The sequence below is a fragment of the Eulemur rufifrons genome, chromosome 30 (assembly GCF_041146395.1).
Source record: "Eulemur rufifrons isolate Redbay chromosome 30, OSU_ERuf_1, whole genome shotgun sequence".
Classification (NCBI taxonomy): Eukaryota; Metazoa; Chordata; class Mammalia; order Primates; family Lemuridae; genus Eulemur; species Eulemur rufifrons.
The window spans coordinates 140,799,280-140,820,551 of record NC_091012.1 but is presented as its reverse complement, the minus strand read 5'-3'; the positions used below and the strand labels follow the sequence as shown (position 1 = coordinate 140,820,551).

At 41.0% G+C, this 21,272-nt stretch overlaps 1 protein-coding gene across 5 annotated transcripts in view; it reads right to left on the bottom strand.

The window, feature by feature from the left end:
* The window catches only part of NLGN4X (neuroligin 4 X-linked), a 235,099-nt gene that overhangs the window by 12,520 nt on the left and 201,307 nt on the right, over nucleotides 1-21,272 (bottom strand). For 4 of the 5 annotated variants that reach the window (XM_069463343.1, XM_069463344.1, XM_069463347.1 and 1 more), the window contains one exon: nucleotides 1,671-1,856. The exons of the other annotated variant lie outside the window; for it this stretch is intronic. In XM_069463343.1, coding sequence (XP_069319444.1) covers nucleotides 1,671-1,856 — 186 coding nt within the window. The remainder of the gene's footprint in view (nucleotides 1-1,670; nucleotides 1,857-21,272) is intronic. 5 annotated transcript variants of the gene reach the window in all.

Sequence of the window (21,272 nt, the reverse complement as noted above, 5' to 3'; positions counted from 1 at the left end):
TTAAATAAAGGGTTACCATAAATGCGAACCTTCCATTCTATCCCTACTTAGCATTGGTAAGAGCTCAAAGGCCCTTTTGTTTCACAGGCAAAGCATTATGAAATAAAGAATCAAGGCACTGAGATTTCAGAGGACTTAGAAATCCTCCGCAATCCTATCTTACCAATGAAGATATCCAGGGACATAAAGATTCAGCAACTCGTCCACAGTGGTATAGGAAGTCAAGAAAATAAAGTAATGCCATCCTGTAACACAGTGGCACTGCCTTTAAAAATATATTTATGCACCCTGAAGTTGCTTTAAAGAAGGGTACTATGAGATAACTTGAAAAGAAATAATTCCATTAAAGTTTTGAGTGCTTTTGAAATAAACGATTCAAATTGGTAGGGTGCGGTTCGTAAGCCGCATGACACAGAACAGAATGTAACACTATCGTGATGATTTAGGTGGTTCTTACAAATATTGATTGTGCATGGCCAGGTGACCCAGAGCTGGGTCAGCTTTGCAGATGTTCCTGCTTCTTTCTTTGTGGGCACAGCCCTGAAGTCACTATCCTGCTCTGATTCTTGTGGACCTTCTCTTTCACATGTCTCACGTGATGTTGCTTGGAGCCCCCTCCCCAGTGCACGGCAGGGAATCCCGTTGAGTAAGGCAGCGGGGAAAGCCTCAGGCTCTAGGGCAGGGCGGAGGGCTGTGTTGGGAGTGTGAATACTGCTCCCAAGTGTGTGTCTGTTTGGTCATCGTGACATGCATGTGTTTTGCAGTTGCCCTGCTTGTGCTTGGCTATGAGCAGTTTCCCCTGGCTATAAGCAGGGCACCCGGGAGGGTTTGGGGCATCCGAGGGGAAAGGCAGGGGGCAGCGACCTGTGGACACTTCCAAGAGCCTTGGGCTAACCTCACCCAGCACGGCCCTCAGGTCCCTGTGCACCTAATTTCCAAGGACATCCCTTCTGAAAATCATATTTGCAGTTGAGGGAAAGAGAGGGAGAGAGAGAGGGAGAGAGACAGAGGGAGAGGGGGAAAGAGAGGGAGAGAGACAGAGGGAGAGGGGGAAAGAGAGGGAGAGAAATGAAGAGAGAGAGAGAGAAAAAACAAGGAGAAAGAGATGAGAGAGAGAGAGAGAGAGAGACCACTCCTCTAGGGAATCTACTTCTGCACAGACGCACCATGCTCTTAATGTTTGCAGAAGACGCAAAGAATTAACATGAATCGGAGAAGTGACTTTTGAAACCACATGGCTAAAACCCACGCCGATTATGAAATCTATAACTCTGCCTCCGATAGCGACACAATGTCTCTCCTTGACATCACTTCGACCACGTTTAAATTAGAAGTGCATAAAATTTCAAGTGGACCAAAATAAAGTCTGAATGGCAAAAGACACAAGGGTCTCTGGGTTTCTGAAGACGTTACTTTGTCAGCATCGTGGTCACCGACATCTAATTGTCCTAAGTTTAAACTGGGAGAAATAAAATAGTGAACACGTGGAAGGAAGGCTGAGTTGAAAGCAGAGACGATGGGTGTGCACAAGCTCAAGCTCGCAGAGTTTTGGTTGACGTTTTTTGAGAGGCTTTGGGCAGCCCGGCCATGCACCCTGGATGCCAAGTTGGTGAGCGTTCGTTTCTTGGTTTGGGGGTCCTGCCTGCCCACCCTGGGGACCCCTTGGTTACCTTCTGAATAGTGCGATAAGGTCAGCAGGCTGACACAGGAGGCCCCGGCCCCGGAGCCGAAGATGGTCACTCTCTTGGGGTCCCCACCAAAGGCCCCCACATTCTCCTCGATCCACCGCAGGGCTTGGATCTGGTCCAGAAGCCCGTAGTTGCCTTTCGCCGCCTGGTCGCCGGTACTCAAGAACCCTGCAAGAGAACACACGGTATTTTGGGGTCCTCAGCTATAAAATGCACACGCACGTCTCTGCTAATTGAAAAGATATCTCACGCTTTACCTTGTTCTTTCTTTCCCTACCAAGCCCCCATAAATTAGAGCAGGGGTCCCCAACCTATGGTGAGTTGCATAATTATTTCATTACATATTGCAATGTAGTAATAACAGAAATAAAGTACACAATACAGGTAATGCGCTTGAATCATCCCGAAACTATCCCCTCACCTCCCCGGTCGGCGGAATAATTGTCTTCCATGAAAACGACCTCTGGTGCCAAAAAGGTTGGGGACCGCGGAGTTGTAGGAAACAGCAGAAAAATCGTTTGTGGCAGAGAGAATCATATTATATAAATAATGGTTGTTGTTGGGCTGACATTATGGTAAAAACGTGTCATCCCTGAGTATGTATGTATGGGCTTATATAGAAGGCAAAATTAATCTAAAATATTTATACCATGAAGCAACCTCAGGAGATTTTGTAAATTTTGCTGGAGTCAAGCTGTCATCCCTGTGCACATTTCATTGTCTTTGAAAAATGCAACAGGTTCCCGTGAGACATTTCTCAGGGCAGAAAGAATGCACGCGTGTGCGGAGGAGGTGTGTGTTCACGTGGGTGTCTGTGTGTAACAGTTTGTGCCATTTATACAAAAACAGTGCAGGTCGGTTTTCCCCATTGGATTAGTTTTTAATATATTAATTTTACTCCTCTTAATGCTTACAAATCAAAGTCAATTACAGGCATCAGCGGATCCCACTCTTAAATAGTCTTGTAGGCACCTCTATTTCTCTATATAGCAAAAATATTAGTCACACACACAAAAAAATTATAATTCTTTATCCTCAGCCACAAGCCACTGCATATTCAAATCTCCCCAGCTGTCCCCAAAACATCATGAACTGGTCCTTCTTATTTTAAAAAGAAGCAGGATTCTGTAAGTTGACGATCTACATTTAGCTCGAAGCATCAACTTCTTAACTCCCGCTTAGAAGTTGCAATAAGGCAGTTCTGGTATTTACTGTAGCAAAGTGATCAGTTACTCTATCTCATGTGCTGTTTCTTCTACATTGCAGATGGCTTGACATGGGGGAAAAAAAAAACAAAACTGCTGTGGTCTGATGTTTTGAACTCTCTTTTTGTGGGAAGCCACACAGCCTCTTAGATTCAAAACTGTGATTACTTTCTAAAGCATCCTGCAAGTTTAATTTGACGCACACGCTTTAATCCAAATTTATGTCCAGGTCTGTACTGGATACGCCTTCCAAAGACAATGAGAAGAAACAAAGACGTGTTAAAACCATGTTTTTAACCATGTCCACATTCTTAGCGGAGCCTCTCCCAAATACCCAACACTGAGGAGTGTCATTTCTTTTTTCCAAGAGCCATGCCATCCGCTCATTTCAATGAATGCGTATTATGTCATTACGGTCACCTGCACTTGTGTTTACAGGAAGACAAACTGATTCAAGCCCTAAAATAACGTCAATCCAAACGAACTCCTTCAAACCGCATCCCTCGCCGAAGCTGACAGCATGCCAACGAGCTACTGCGTGCTGGCTTCCACGTTTTAGAACAAAACGAGGCAAGCAGGGGACTGCAAAGCGACTGAGCCAGCTAGCTTTCCCCCCATGAGCTTTTTCCTGAGCACCTGCGGGAAAATGCACTCTCCGAGCCAGAAGGGGGATCAGAAATGAATGGTCTGGCTCAAAGGAAGCTGCAGGATGGTTTTTTGTTCTAAAATGATACACACAAAGAGAATCCAAGCTTGAATTGGGACTCACCATCCCCTGTACCTGCAGATAGAGGCAACATTACGAATGCAACGTTGCACACTGAAGACACATCCCACACACGCCGCCCTCTCTGATTTGATGTGAGACCAGCTTTCATTAGTGGGGATGTTCAGACATTACCCAATCCCCCCCTTATTTAATTAGCAATCACTAATTAGCATTTTGTGCCAAAAATTTTCTGCAACACCTGCATTCATCGCTAAATCTTTTGCACAGTTGTTCATAAAAGGACTCCCACTTTGCTTGGGAGAAAAAGGCCTTTTCATACAGTGTATCCATGACAATGGTGACAATGCCAGTTTAGGTGCCCCGTACTAACCATAAGGCAATGCACTCTTCCCCTGTTAATGAAGGTGGTGATTACGCCTCAGGCTCAAGTAATTTTCTGGCAGAAGTATTCTGTCTTTAACGCATCCTTCTTCACTCACCTCTCCCCCTTCCTCATTTCTTGCAGAATGACCTATTTGCTTATTTTGTATCTGCGGGGCAGTATAGGATGGGCAACACATGGTGAAATCACTGATCTTGTTTCCATTGGAAACCTTCCCTCCCTGGCAAAACGTGACCGTTGTAACCTCTCAAACCGCAGGCTAATGAATACTCCCAGCGTCCTATTGGGTAGTTTGAGCTTTGCAATGCTGAATTCCTCCCCAGGGTCCCACAGAGCTGGCTGAGGGAAACATCTACTCACGCACCCCCAAAGTTTAGCAAATGAATGTGGTGTTTTTGACACTGGTGTTGCCATAGTGTCTCCCATGGCATCTTCAGAATTTAGTGCAATATCAAGGGATTTTTTTTTTTCTTTTCTAATTTGAACTATCAACAGAGGAGGTCCTGTTTCCGGGACAGAATGAATGCAAACAATTTTATTTTCTTTACGAGAGGACACTGCTTTCATATTCTGAAATCATATTCACATTCCTATAAAGCAAACTTAAGTTGCATGCAGGGTTACCAGCATTGAATTCAATGAACCCAGAAAGTGAGGGTTGGAGGAAAGAATGAATTGTTGTCTTAAGGCCCCTGATCTGTGATTATTAGATCTGACTGCCAATCCACCATCCACTTTATTGATCTGAACTCGGCCAAGAATTCCCAAGAATAAGATTGGAGGAGAGACGGTGATGGCCACAGTGTAGCTGTGTGATGTGATGTTGTCACAGCCAGGAGAGGGAAAAATTTTCTTGGCAAAGACGTCTTACTTGCAAATAAAGAGTGATCTTAAAAAATTCTAGAGGTGTGATTATTTTTCACAAGTTGTGTAGACACCAGGAAGTCTGCAGACCTAGGTCACTAGGGTTTCCCTTCTCATTACAGAAAGCAAACGATGGTAGCTAATGGCTTTGGAAACAGAGCCGTCCGTGCTACCAAAACTGAGTGCTGATCCTGAGAAGTCTGACCCCAGGGAGATCATTTCACTTTAAATGTATGTTCTAGACGAATTAATAGAAGAAGCCACTTGGTTGTCTAAAACCAGAAATTTTAAACAAATGGCCCCTTTCATTGACAGCAACTGTCTTTTTCAAGCCCTCTAAGAATTTTAGCTGATGAAATATTTGGCTTTTGAGATTTACTGTGCCTGAAACGAAGCTCCTACCTCAGTAACCTCTCCCCCAACCATTGAACAGTGAAAGAAACAAGAGACCGTTTGAATTAAAACAAGTTAATGGCCACGCTGAAGCCAAGGTTCATTCAGGGCCGTGGGAGGAACAACAAAGACAAAAAATAAGTACAAGAGGTGTGCTCAGTATGCTTTGCGGAAGAGGTGTCTACAAACAGAAATCACATTTTCCCACTACGTGTCGAGTAAAGTAGATAGCGTGTTAAAACGAGCGTTTTTATGTGGGCTTAATATTGCTGCTAGAATAGAAAAGTTTCAGATTTTTATTATAGGCAATAATATCTAGATTTTTCTTCTTCTTTTGAATTACATCATAGAGCATAGGAGAATAATTCCAGGTCTTTCCATGCACCGCAAATCAGTGGTAAGAATTCTAATGGGGTCAGACGCTGTTGTCCTTTTACTAATGTGTAATATGATGTTAAAGCCAAAATCCATTTCCTATTAGCAGATCACTCCTTACCTAAACACAGGCTTTTTTTTTTTTTAATGTGTGTGTATGACAAATAATTAGAAGATACTTAAGTGAATATAGATGTTAAATATCTTTTACAATTTTAGTGTGTGTAATTCATCTGTTGGTGGTGCATAGATACAATGTACACATATAACCATATATATGCATGTGTCTGTACATATACACTCATACACACACGCACACACTTAAATTAAAAAAGTGAAACCGAACAGGAAATATTTAAATAAAAATTCTTCCCTGAGAATATACTAGATTGAGTTTAGGTCCCACAAATAAGCCCGTAATGAAATCTGCCTAAGAATGAGAGTGGAGGGATAAAAAATGAAAATCAGTCAAATAGCTGCAAATCTATCATTTTGGTTGTCTATAGGAAATCATTCATTAGTCCATTTGCTGCAGGGTGAAACTTAAATTTTCTGATCGAAGTCACGTATGATGTAACAAAGGGCAGGGACTGATGCAAAACTGGATGGAAAGGAAGGAAAACCACGTGTTGCTTTCAAATTCTTATGCATTGCTTCTATTTTTAGTTTTTATTTTACTTCAAAAAGAAATGAATACTAAGGGACCACTCTTCTATTATATCAGATTATCACATCGGTATTGCACAGAACCAAATCTATTTCCAATGTCAGTGGAGAAAATCTAAGAGGATGATAAAGGACACATGATTTTTACAGCATAGGTTTCCAAACTTGGGGCCCATTAACTTACTACTGGGATTCCTTGGACCATTTTCCAAAAGTATATACTATCCCCCACACATTTATCCAGAATGAGGCTGCACAGGTTGTTGTTTTTTTTTTTTTTTTTTTTTTTTGAAGTGCTTTAGTTGAACTTCCAGTAATTCACAGAACTGAAATTGATTATATATTTTTTTTAAAAATGTACAATATTAAAAGCAGCTTGTTTTTGCCACAATAAATACCTAAACTTAAAGACAGTTCTTAAATGAGTTTCACAGTGATGAAAATTTGGGACTGTCTAGTCTGTAGCGAGCCAACTTTATAGTCTTTTTTAATTGAAAACTTCATACTTGAACATTTCTCCAGAATTGTTGATGACACTCATTCAGTTGGCTATCAAATCCTGTGGGTTTTATTTTGCGAATAGCTTATATATCTGGTCAATCCTCTGAGTCTGCATCCTAGTGCCTGGGATGGGAATTACAATTCTCTGGCCCCTGGCTCATTGAGTGCCACAGCCTTTCTAGAATTTTCTACTCCATCAATATGGCCATATAGTCATGTGAATGGATAAAACCCATGACAATGAAAAGTTGAAACATTTGTCCCAGAAGTTCTATTTCTTTGAACGTGTCCAAGAATAGGAGACTCGTTGAATAGACTCTACTGGCTGGATCCACATAACGGGATAGTATTCATCTGCATAAAACGATCAGGAGAATTTATATGTATGGACACAGAAACATATCTAAGGTGTCTCAAGAAGAAAAAACAGTAGGTTGCTAATACTATGTATCATATGATCCCATTTTTATTTAAAAACTATAATCTGGAAGGACATAGAGCAGTCAAATGTGATTATCTCCAGCTATGTGGTTAGAGGGGATTTTCCCACTTTATTTTTAATATCTGTTTATGTTTTGTTCACAAGGTACGTCTCCTTCTTTAGCAATCACAACCACAGACACACACCCCCATACATCAAGTGTGTTGTAAAACCAAATTCACTAGTGGGGCTTCAAAGCCCTTTCTGTGTGGGCATAACTGACCGCCTGTATGCACGCCTTGCTTATGTTTTTTAGGTTGCAAATTTGCTACATTATCTGTTAACTACTTCCAGAATATGCCTTGCATTTCAATATCTGTTTTCCTTTCTATGTGCATTCCCTTAAACTCAGGATGTCCTCTGCAGGGCTGCCATGAGCCCAGAGATTGCCTTGAAAACATTGCCAACACACGCATGTTGCCTGTGGATAGGGCAGGACACCAAGCCTCACCCCTGGCTCCTGGAGCACAGCGCCACCTGCAGGCCGGTCCCTGCACCTTACGCAGGAATCGCCTGCACAGTCGCGCAGTGCCCTGTTCTCTCTTCTCCTCTACCTATGTGGGCCCCGTTTCAAACCATTTTCTGATCATCTTCATTCTCTCAGCACAATAAATGGCTTTCACTGATTTCGTACCATGGGACTTAACCACTTGACATGTTGGGCATTTGCTTGAATATTGACATCATACTTATTATCTGAACTGGATTCAGAGACTGACTCCCTTGCTTGGAATCTATGGTCAAGCCTTGAGCATGTTACCTAGATTTCAAAGCCCTGCTTTCCCCATATGAGAAGTGGGCAAGAGAACGAACATTAGCCATCCCATAGCATAGCTGCGGAAACACAACTGCACCGTGTAGGGAACACAGCATTGTGCCCGGTGTGGAGTACGTTAGAAAGAATGTTCGCCTACCACACTGCTTTCCTGAACATGAGAAACAGTGCTATTTATTTTTGCTTCACCTACACCTAGTAGGCACATAAATATGCTCCTAGAATATATGAAATGGGATCGAAAGGAAAAAGTGACTACAGTCTAACTAGACTGTGACTTGAAGGTTATGCAGAGAGCAGAAGACTGTGTGCTCTCTGTATACCAAAATGTGGTAAATGTATGCTGTGGATCACTACTCAGCCATGAAGAAGGATGACTTAATGCCTCGGGCAGCAATTTGGACGGAACTGGAGACCATTATTCTAAGCAAAGTATCTACAGAATGGAAAAGCAAACACTGCATGTGCTCACAATTAAGCTGGAACTAAGTGATGAGCACACATGTGCACAGAGGGAAGTAAAACTCAATGGAAATCAAGCAGAGGGGAGAGGGGAGGAGGGGAGGAGTAAGTATTGGTACCTAATGGGTACAAATAACACTGTGTGGGTTATGGGCACAATTTTAACCCTGACTCAAGCATTACAAAAGTGATCCATGTAGCCAAAAACATTTGTACCCCCATAATACTTTGAAATTAAAAAAAGAGAATGAATTAGATTACATGGACTTGTGAATGATCTTGCATACATAGGGTTTTTGTTTATTTATTTGTTCTGTGTTTTAATTGTTTATTATGTGTTTAAAGTCTAAAAACAAGGTAAAGAACACATCACTGCTTTGCCTCAAGCTGTGAAACTTATGGAAATGCTCATTCAAACAACATGTGTGGGGTTCCCATGAACACGCCAGCAATGTGCTAAACCTGGGAATACATTATATTGAATAAGCGGATTTCCATAAGATCTTGAAAATTTACAGAAAAGTCTTTTTTGCACTTGTAAGCTTCAGTTTGCTTTTAATAAGAACACATGAAAACTTATTTGAACTGAAAGTAATATTTTTCACCATCAAAGTATACCTATAAAACACATGAGATACATCTTTTGTACCTTGATGCTATACAGAGCACTATAAATGTATGTAAGAAAAATGATAACACTATATTAGATGAATTAGAATTCATACTAGATGAATGAAATGTTAGATGAAAATAACATACATATATTAGATGAATTAGAACTTGGATGAAAGTTAACACGCAAGGAGCCACAAAGTAAATGTGACAACGTACGAAATAACTAAAATTCCAATGATACATTTAGTTTCAATAATTGAGAATTTATTGAAGACGAAAGGCAATATTTTCTGGAATTGAGTGAGGGCAAATTATACACATATTATAACCATGTTACACATTTTTCCTGCTGGTTTAGTCCTTTGACCACACTCTCTGCCTCAAGTTCTCAATTATTTTATATTATGTTCATAACTGCCCTAAGATCAGGGTTTTTGTAAAGTCTTTGCCATGTTTTTTCCAAAGATGGCCAGGTCGTGATTCTTATCTTCCTGTTAATCTCAACCACAATGCAAGCCTGGGACGCCTTTTCCAAGCCCGATTTCTGTAACTTTTCATACAGGACCTGAAACATTGGTTGATTTTGAAACTGTATCACAAAAATCAGAGGAGGTTACCACCAAGGGCTGGATAGGAGATAACTGCAATTCTGTTTTCACTAAACAGGAGGAACTTTGATTTCTGAGCAGGTAAAGAATCCCCTCGTATCTCTGAAGTGTAGTGTTATAATTGTCATTGTTTTGTCATTTCTGATAGCTCTGGCCCGGTGGTGCATGGAAGTCTATACTGACAGATTTAAATGGCTGTGGCTGAGATTTCTCTCTGAGAAGTAATATTACTATGCAAAAAAACAAAACAAAACAAAAAAAACATTAAATGGGTCACACACAAGAGCAGGTATGATCAAATTCATCTCTGCTCTGAAAACTAGATTTTAAGCAATGATCACAGTGCCAATTCTCCATTTAGGAACTTTTGTCTCAAAAATTTCTTTCATAAGCTCTAAAAAAGCAATTCTCTGGGGTCAAAAAATACATCAACTCTTATGTGCACAGACAGCACATGGAGGCTATGTTTGATCCATTGAATTTTGGCAGTTACCCTTATGTTAAACAAAAATACAATTAACCTCATGGTGCCTCAGAAGCAAACGCAGACCCAGAGTTGGGGACAATTGTGGAAAAAAAATAAAAATCACAGATTTTTAAGATAAGGAAAATGTCATTAAGCTAAAATATTTAACAGGCATTTGGGGTTAATTTGTGGGTTCATTCAACGCATCTTCATGGATGCTTACAATATGCCTGGCATGGTTTTTCCATAGTGGTGAAGACACAGCAGTGACCAAAATAAACAAGATCTTTAACCTCAGGGAATCCATATTCTAACATGGACAGGCAGATCCCAAACAATTTCCTGTCGCGGCTGTAACAAATGGCCACAAACTTACTGGCTTAACACGACACATGTTTATTATGTCACAGTTTGGGAGGGCAGACGTCTAAAAGGCTTCTGCAGGGCTGGTCCTTTCTGGGGAGTGTAAAAGAGGATCTGTTCCTTTGCCTCTTTCATCTTCTAGAGTCTGCCCATATTCCTTCACTCATGGAAACTTCTTCTGTCTCCATAACCAGCAGGGAGCATCTTCATATCCCTCTCTGACTTTGCACCCACCCTCAGATGTTCTCTGACCCTCTGATCTTCTTTTTATAAGGATATTTTTGTTATATTGAGCCCACCTAGATACTTGAGGATAATCTCCCCATCTCAACATCCTTATCTTCATCCCATCTGCAAAGCCCCTCTTTCCATGTAAGGTAGGGTGTGAACCTATGTTATTCTGTCTACTAGGTTGTCTGCCTTGTCGTTGAGTTGGGAGAAATTTTTTATATATCGTGGATATAAGTGCTTTGTCTGCTGTATTTGTTGCAAGTGTTTTCTCTCCGTTTGAAGCTTGCCTTCTGCGGTCTTCACAGCATCTTCATTTTGACCAAGGACACGTCATCAATACATTCTCTAATTTATTGAAAAGCAATGAGAAGGCATACAAGTTGAAACATGGCCATAACGTGGTATGATTTATGACTTGTAAGTATCACGTTAGCTGCTGGTGGAGGTGTCTGCAGGAGGCTGAGCTTGGGAGGAGTCCAGGTGAAAGTTGTTCCTGGTTTCTGCTAGTTTGGTGGCGGTCATCATGGTGGAAGAAATTCAACATCTACCTCTGGCCACATGTTATCAGGCTGCTTTAGGCTTTGGTGATAATACAAGATATGAAGATTAAAGAAGACTTAGTAAAGGAGCGGAGATTCAATGTTTGCTGGAACACCAAATGGTTTTGCTTCATGTTAGGTTTAGATACAAGTTCTGAAGAGTGGTGATCTTTTAAGAATAAGCTTAGCACAGCCAAGCTAATATTTTGTATGTTTAAGAGGGTAGAATGTTGGCCGGGTGCAGTGGCTCACACCTGTAATCCTAGCACTCTGGGAGGCCAAGGTGGAAGGATTGCTTGAACTCAGGAGTTTAAGACCAGCCTGAGCAAGAGCCAGAACCCTGTATGTACTAAAAATAGAAAAAAATAGCTGGGCATGGTGGTGAGCGTCTGTAGTCTCAGCTACTTGGGAGGCTGAGGCAGGAGGATTGCTTGAGCCCAAGAGTTAGAGGTTGCTGTGAGCTATGATCACAACACTGCACTCCAGCCCAGATGACACAGTGAGATTCTTTCTCAAAAAAAAAAAAAGAAAAGAAAAAATATCTGTAGAAGGTCATTACACATAAAGGCATCACCCAAAGTGTGTCAGTTGTGACGAAGTTATTACAGTTGGGTAAGTATCCTGTTGATGGAGACATATGTTCTGGGTTATTTTTTATCTTGGATGTGTTACACACATTTCCAAGAGTCCTAGGACCATGGCTAGCTGATTGAAACCCACCTGTCTTTTTCCTCTGAATATCGGGTTCTACCCACTATGCCATCTTCACAGATGGAAGAGTTTACTGCAGACCTTCTCTCTATGGCATCGGCCAAGACGATGAATATGAAAGACCTTCACTCATTAAAAAGCTCCATGGAAACGCGAGTTGCTGGTACCATCGTGTGCAGGAAAATACTTAGGGAGGACTTGATGGTAACAATAATTAAGAAAAAAAGCCAATAGTACGGTGTGTTTTACATTACCTTCAGTCCAAGACACAGTGTCTTCACAGGTGAAGCAGTGAGAATTTATTCAAGTGTTTTCATATACGGGGAAAGCATGTCACACGAGACAATGCATGGTAAGTTTAAAGTCTCTTGTAATCAAATGATTTCAAAGCACAACATTATTATCATTATTTCATTCTTATCACAACCGTCTCGAGGTTGACAAGCTTGATAGATTAGATCAGAAAGAGTAAAAAATAGAAATTCAAAACTTTTTTTTTTTTTTTTGTGATGTTGCAATTTCTTAATGACCCTAAGTTGCTTCTCAGTGTCTGACTCAGCCACAGTGAAAATGAACTGGAGAGAGAGAGGTTACTGAGTACCGCTGAGTGCAGACGTTTATATATTTTTTTAATTTCCTGAATACATATTTATTAATGGCTGTTCTGCATCCCGCACGGTGTTTGCAGGGAGTCAGGTAGAAGGACTCTCTCCCAGCCCTCACGGCACTCAGAGCCTGGTGGGGCTGGGCCATCTCAGGATATACCCGCACAACCTTGGGGTGTCAGTAAATACGTAAATGCACAGGCTCCATCCTCGACTTCTGAATCGGAATCTCTGGGGGTACGCTCCAGGAGTAGGCACTAAAAACCACAAGCTATTTTTATGCATATTCATGATCTGAGTGGCACCGCTCTGGGCAAGTGCTTTTGGCAGCCGTAGCTATGCGGTGTTGGTCTTTTACGAATACGCTTATTAGCACAGCCCAGCTAGTATTTTCCAGGTTCAAGCGTGTACGCGGCCATTACATATAAAGAGAAGGGTCTCCTTTTAGAGAGCTAGCTTGTGCTTTGGTCCATCAGCCATAATGTCATCGGGGAACATGGCAGCCCTGCAGAAGAAAAGAATACGGAACCCTCTGCAACATCTTCTCTTTCTGTCACCAACCCCAAAACCGCTCTTCATGAAGAAGCAGAAGGAAAAAGGAAATGCTTTCTCTTACAAGAAATAAAAATCCCAGAACCAAATGTGTTCCTCTCTCTCTGTTTTGTTTTCTTTTGTTTGTTTTTCGCTTCATCGGCCAGAAATTGTGAAGTCAAATTTATGCCCAACTCAAGGACCTCAATGTCCCTGTTCCTTTTGCCTCACAGTGACAGACTTGACTTCTTTTATTTTTGGGGAAAAAAAAATAGGAAGAATAAATTCCAGTGTTCTTACCACTGTACGATGACTATAGCTCAAAATAATGTACAGTTTCAAATAGCTGGAAGAAGGATATGGAATGTTTCATATCCACAAAGACATGCTAAATGTTAAAGATGATGGCTATGCTGATTACCTGGATCTGATCGTACACTAGAGATTATGTACAGGATACATTGTACAATAATAATGGACACTATGCAGTGTATGTATCAAAACCACTAGGTGCCCATGAATATGTACAATTATTATTAATATCTGCCAATAAGTAAATAAATAAAATGTGGGGGTTACTACATTCTTGTGCTGCCTCAACTGGCTTTAAATTAAGCAAAACTAAAATTTGAAACATAAAAAGATGTCATTTTATACCTATATCTATTTGTCTGTCATAAATTGGCCATTTTAACGATTTTCAAATGCACAATTCAGGGGGATTCATCCCATTCATAATGTTGTGAAACCATCACCACGACCCATTTCCAAACCTTTTCGTCACCCCAAACAATGTCTCTGTAACCATTAACATTAAGTCATAAGTCTGCATTTGGGAAATACTTTGCACAGTGTTCATACGGTGACTTACCCACACACTGGGCTACATCCACTAAATTAGATATGACGTCTGGTATTTAATGACCAATGCTGTCCCCTCTCAACCACTCCCACAACTGGCCTTGTTGGCTGGGAGATCTAAACATACACTTGTCCAAGTAAAGCTAAACATTCCCAACAGACTGCAACTTCTTAAGACCCTTAAAATTATACTGTCGTTGTTGTTTTGTTATCCATATTTACAGAAGTAAACAAAAAAGTGCATAGTGTCTGTTTACCTTAATTAAAACTGAAGACAGAATCAAATGATGGAAAACAGAGTGCTAATTCTGTCTCATTATCCAAGATTGCTTTGAATACCTACTAAAATTCCCCACTCTGCTCTGGTAAGGCTCCGGTCAGCCAAGATATATCTCTGTCCACCGTAATTTGCTAAATGTGGAATCATGGCTAATTTTCAACAGGATACCTTTGAAACCCGGCATAATGTTCAGTTTCCAAAAAAGATCCCATTACGTTCAATACACTGCTTTGGTAGTGAAATTCTATAGTAACATACTTCTGATTGTTGCCAAGGCAAGTCACAAAATGAAAAAAAAAAAAAATCTCTAATTGACCACCACATTTAAATAGAAAGTTCAGAAAGCACCCAACGTCTTTGTGCACAACGCCTTATAATTTATAAAGTTGTTTCAATACATTACCTCATTTTAGCTGTGTCCCCGAAACTGAGGTTCTTTTCAGTCACCAATGTTTCTAGTGTTCTGGCTCACGTCCATGGCCAAACACATATTATTTTAAAAGCATTGGGTAACACCAAACAATTGATTAATATGAAGTTGTGCTGCAAGTAGACAGTTGCTATTTCTCTCCTCTCCTGGCCCCAACCGCACAAACTCTTAAACTCGGTTGAAAAAATTTTTTTTTCTGCTCTTCTAGTCCACATTAAACCCTTGGAGATCATTTTAGCAAATACTGACGACTGATGGCTACGTCCCCGTGGTACAGATTATTATTATTATTTTGTTGAGATGGAGTCTCGTTCTGTCGCCCCAGCTAGAGGGCAGTGGCATCATCGTAGCTCACAGCAACCTCAAACTCCTGGGCTCAAGCGATCCTCCTGCCTCAGCCTCCTGGGTAGCTAGGACCACAGGCGAGCACTACCGCACCTGGTTAATTTTTTCTATTTTTAGTAAAGATGGGGTCTCACTCTTGCTCAGGCTGGTCTCAAACTCCTGAGCTCAAGCAATCCTCTGCCTTCAGTATATCAGTGTACTAGGATTACACGCATGAGCCACTGTGCCCTGCCCAATTCTTAATTGGCTATTTTGGGGTTAGAATATAGGCATATGTATTTAAAATATATATGGATTAATAGAAGTAATTTTAGTGAAAAGCAAATTTTGTGATCCATGCATCTAAAGAGAAGGCAACTAAAAATGATGACACCCTCTAATCCATAATAAAATTCTTCTTTCCATTTTCTTATGTCACTAATTTCTTACAAAAATGAATAAATTTTCCTGTCAAGCAGGGCTCCTCAAATTTTATTAGGCATAAAAATCACCTGCACAGATTGGAAAACAAGTCTTTTTTTTTTTTTTTTTTTTTTTTTTTGTTGAGACAGAGTCTCACTTTGTTGCCCAGGCTAGAGTGAGTGCCGTGGCGTCAGCTTAGCTCACAGCAACCTCAGACTCCTCGGCTTAAGCGATCCTACTGCCTCAGCCTCCCGAGTAGCTAGGACTACAGGCATGCGCCACTATGCCCGGCTAATTTTTTCTATATAGATTTTTAGTTGTCCATATAATGTCTTTCTATTTTTAGTAGAGACGGGGTCTCGCTCTTGCTCAGGCTGGTCTCGAACTCCTGACCTCGAGCGATCCACCCGCCTCGGCCTCCCAGAGTGCTGGGATTACAGGCGTGAACCACCGCGCCCGGCCAACAAGTCTTTATAAACCCTACCCTGAATTTAGATTTGAACCCCCGCCCTCGCAGTGGAACCCCCAAATGCGGATTTGTAACAAGTTACTGGTCAGTGAACCACACTTTGAGCACTGTTGCTGAAGAACACACCTCAGGGTCTCAAATGTTTTCTAATCACGTCTTGTTTTTCTTCCCCCTGTATTTTCAGTAAACTAGTATTTAGTTCACAGGTTTGATGAGGTTGATGGTGTCCTTTATAGGAAAGAATGCTCCTAGGAAATTCTCTCCCTTCAAATCGAATCTCATAAGAAGTTATGTGGTCCCTGCTGGTGTTATTTTCAGTTATCTTAAGAGTGACTGATAACAGCATTCAGGCGGCAACCAATCCCGCCGTCCATAAAAAGATACGTCAACTAAGTTTTTCAGTGGACATTTGCAAACCCTTGGGGATGATTTCCTGGACTTCCCACTTAATTTGAGGTTTCACAAAATAAGGATTTCCCAATTGTATTGTTGTTTTCCTGTATTTATTATCTGGAATTCTACTTTCAACCATTAATATGTTTGTTACTGTAAAATTCAGTATGAATAGTGAAAGTGGGCAAAAAGCATAATTCTGTTTATTTATCAAAATTAAGATAAATGTGACTGTGCCCTATGAGTATTTATGCCAAATGAGTATTTATTTCGAGTGTCACGATGAATACCTGCATTATTAGGTATTTATCGTTTTCAATTCAGTGCGTATATTATTCTTACAGGGGTTCCAATTGTCCCCACTGTGCTCCGTCAGGGTTCTTCTCGTTAACTTTTGGGTCCCTGTTTTACACACATACATACATATGCATATGTCTGCCTGTATATACACAACCAAAATATTAATAACGTTTTTCTTTTGTTACAAGAGTTTTTGTGATGCTCTTTGAGACTGCAAATTTATAGCAACGAAGATACATTGTTACCCCATTCAGACCACTAGCAAATTATAAAGATTATAAGTGAAGGATACAAGATTACACGTAAAGGAAAGAAGATATAGTAGGAAATGGAATTCAGACAGACAGTTCACACCCAAGGTGTTTTACAGCCTTGAAATAGTTTCAGGAAGAAACAAAAATGCCGTCCCAGGACTGCCCTTCAATCCCCGCAGCCAACTGTTGATCAATTGTGCTTCTGGTAGCATCTCTGGGACACTACGCAGCACAAATTGTATGTGGAGATGTAGAATCTGTCAATGAACCTGAAGAGAAATCATTAAGTATCAGGTTTGGAGCTCAGCCTAAGGCAAATATTTCTGCATTATAGGTTTTTCCAGCAGATGGATGGCACAGGTGAGTCAATACTATTCTTGCTGCCTCCTCGTAAAAGTTCCAGGGGGAGCAGAAAAGCAGGTAAAAGAGAACTTACATGAGTTCTTGCAGCACTAAAGCCTATCCTTCAAAAAAGTACTGCTCTCAGCAGGTGTGTGCGTACACATTACGACTCCCACCTCCAGGGATGCTCCCACCATCCATCTGATAAAGATTTTAATCTACATTTGTTGTTGAATAATTTCTTTTTTTTTTAATTTCAGCTTATTATGGGGGTACAAAAGTTCAGGTTATATATATTGCCCATGCTCCCCATCCCCCCGAGTCTGAGCTTCAAGCGTGTCCATTCCCTAGACAGTGCACATTGCACTCATCACGTAGGTATACACCCATCCCCTCCCCCTACTCCCATCCCCCCAAGTCAGAACTTCAAGTGTGTCTATTCCCTAGACAGTGCACATCACACTCATCATGTAGGTATGCACACATCCCCTCCCCCCATCCCCATCCCCCCAGTCAGAACTTCAAGCGTGTCCATTCCCCAGACAGTGCGCATCGCACTCATCAAGTAGGTATACACCCATCCCCTCCCCCCAGCCCCCACCTCTGTCCAATACCCAATTGGTGTTATTCCCAAATGTGCACTTAGGTGATGGATGGTGAACTAATGTTGGTGTGGATGCGGAGAGATAGGAGCACTCATACACTGCTGGTGGGACTGCAAACTAGTGCAATCTCTATGGAAATCAGTATGGAGATACCTCAAAGAGATACAAGTAGAACTACCATTTGACCCAGCAATCCCATTACTGGGCATCTACCCAAAGGAAAAAAGACATTCTATAAAAAAGACATCTGCACTCGAATATTTATAGCAGCACATTTCACAATTGCAAAGAAGTGGAATCAACCCAAGTGCCCATCAATCCATGAGTGGATTAATAAACTGTGGTGTATGTATACCAAGGAGTTCTACTCAGCCACAAAAAACAGTGGTGATCTAGCACCTCTTATGTTATCCTGGATGGAGCTGGAGCCCATTCTACTAAGTGAAGTATTACAAGAATGGAAAAGCAAGCACCACATGGACTCACCATCTAGTTGGTATTAGCTGATCAACACCTATGTGCACATATAGTAACAACATTCATCGGGTGTCGGGCAGGTGGGAGGGGGAGGAGGGGATGGGTATGTTCACACTGAACGGGTATGGTACACACTGGGGGATGGACACGCTTGAAGCTCTGACTTGGAGGGTGCAAAGGCAGTTTATGTAACCAATACATTTGTACCCCCTTAATATTCTGAAGTAAAAAAATAAAAATAAATAAAATACTTAAAAGAAGGGAAAAAGGTTAATAAAATGTAAAAAAAGAATTTAATCTACATCTGCAAGGTTCTCAGATGGGTTCCAGTTTTTTCCACTTGGATGTCTCACTTTCACCTAAAGCTCAGCATGTTCCATATTGAGCAAAACATCTTGACCTCCTTCCAACTGGTTTTCTTTGTTAATTCTTGCATCGATATTGCCATGATTTATCCAGCGCCACAAGCTGAAATATTCGAATTCATACTTTCCCCATGGCCTCCCTTTCCAGAACCCCAGTATCTGGTTAATATTTGGGGTGGTTGATTTCTACCCTTTAAACAGTCCATCACACTCATCCCTTTTCCACACCCGTCTGCAACTCTAGGGCAAAGATCTTCATCTGCTTTTAGAAAACTGCCTGAGCGTATTCCCTGTGGGTCTAAACTTTTCGAATACCCATGCGGTGTTTCCTGTCCTTGTGCTAAATCTCGCTTAAAATTTATTTTGCTGAGGAAGCTTTAGTAGTTGTGTTATATAAATAAGAGGAAGATCCTAGGCTTGTCTTTCAAAGCCATTCACACAATCTTTTTTTCATCTAACATTTGTTTAATATCCTGCCTTTGCTCAGTCAGTTTAGTCCTGTAAACTATGTTCTTACATTTCTAGTATGTTTGTTTTATGCTTTTATTGCACGGATGTGGCATAAATGAGCCAATGTCCTCTTCACAGGTGGCCAGTGGCTTCTGGGACATCTCTCTTCCAAGCAATTATGTGCCAAGGCTGGGGATGATTCGGATGTGAAGTCTTTCCGATGGAGGGGAGGGAGATTGAGAATACGATAGAGGTGTTTGCATTTTATAACAGAGTATGAATATTTTAGACGGCTTACTTGCTAGATCCATTTGTCTTTCAATACACAATGAACAGCAGAGCTTTTGAAATGTGACTCCTCAATAGCGCACTCTTGTATCATTTACCAGGGACGTGTAGCCAGCTTCCCACTGCAGTGACTTCCATGTGAAAACAATGTCCCCGACCTTCACGGAATCCCCTCAGTGCCCTATCCGCCACGGGCAATGGTATCATGTCCATGGACCTTGCTAAATTAAAACGGGGAACCCCTTTCCCGTGAAGTCACCTTAGTTAGGCCTGGCATAAAGTTATAGAAAGACTCCTTTTATTGTTCTGCCCATTAATCTGCCAAGAGAAAAATGCAACGCTTGTTATTTGTGAAGCTTTGGTGGACATATACGAGTTTGTCCATTTTGAAAGAAATCTACGCAAGACTTGGTAATATACTATTAAATATGAATTTTTGCTTAATAACGACCTTGATACATACCATAATATTTTAGAAGATACATGTATAAAAATATATACCTCCAACACTGATTTTTTTTAAGATTTCATTTAAGCTAATATGTATCATTAGGGAAGTGTTGGCTAACATAGGGGAAAAGAAGTAGCTTTTCTTCCCATCTTAGGCTCATGGCTGAGACCCTATAAAAAAGGACAGATTAATAAGAGAAAAGAATACACACTTATTTAAGAGAAGTTTTGGATCTAGGAATACAGGTTTTATCTTGATGGCAGAGTCAAAAGGACTGGATCCAAATTTTGATGCATTCCTAGGTGACTGGTCCTATTGTTTAATCCCTTTCTGTTTGTAAAAGTTTTTTAAATTTCTAGGTCAACTGCCACCTATCATGAAGGGCTGTCATTGCAATAAATGCTCATCACTTAAGTCCATAGTCAGGGGATGGTATGTTCTCTGTTCTAACACACCAAAAGGAAGTAACATAGGCGGGGCGCGGTGACTCACGCCTGAAATCCTAGCACTCTGGGAGGCTGAAGAGGGAGGATCACTGGAGGCCATGAGTTCAAGAACAGCCTGAGCAAGAGTGAGACCCTATCTCTACTAAAAATAGAAAAAGTTAGCTGGGAGTGGTGGCACATGCCTCTAGTCCCAGATACTTGGGAGGCTCAGGCAGAGGGAGGATTGCTTGAGCCCCGGAGTTTGAGGTTGCTGTGAGCGAGGCTGATGCCACGGCACTCTAGCCTGGGTGACAGAGTGAGACTCTGTCTAAAAAAAAAAAAAAAAAAAAAAGAAGTAACATAGTTCCATACAGATTGGTCGATCCATATATTTATTTCTTGGGGGGAGATAGGACGTGTTTGCTCTCTCGATCTCATCACAAGCCCTTTGGTTAAACATCCACATGGCAATCAAAAATATACCCCGTGATTCTCATACACACACCTTTCCTTGTCCTCGTCGTCATGAATCCCTTAATGTTTTGGTGTCTCTAGTTATAGCAATGATGTACGATGATAAACGAATGAAACATTAAAAAATCAGAGCCTTGAGAAATTGCCCCTGAAACTTTTAGGCATTTCCTTTCAGAAACACATCAAAGCCCTCTAGAAAGTTCTTGACAAGTGATGAAAAAATAAGAATGTACATTGCGTTTCCTGGGTAATTTTCTTAATTGTGGTATTATTAATGCATTCCAACTGATGAGGACTGCAGGAATGAAAGAAGCTACCCAAGAGTTAAATGTTTCACCATCTCTCCATCCACTGCACTCAAAACTCCTGGGGGAGGTGGGGTTGCAGATTTGTTTGGAGGGTGTAGAACTATACATGGTGTCGGAAAAATAATAATAAAACAAGGAAGACGTTTGTACTTCTTTTGAGAG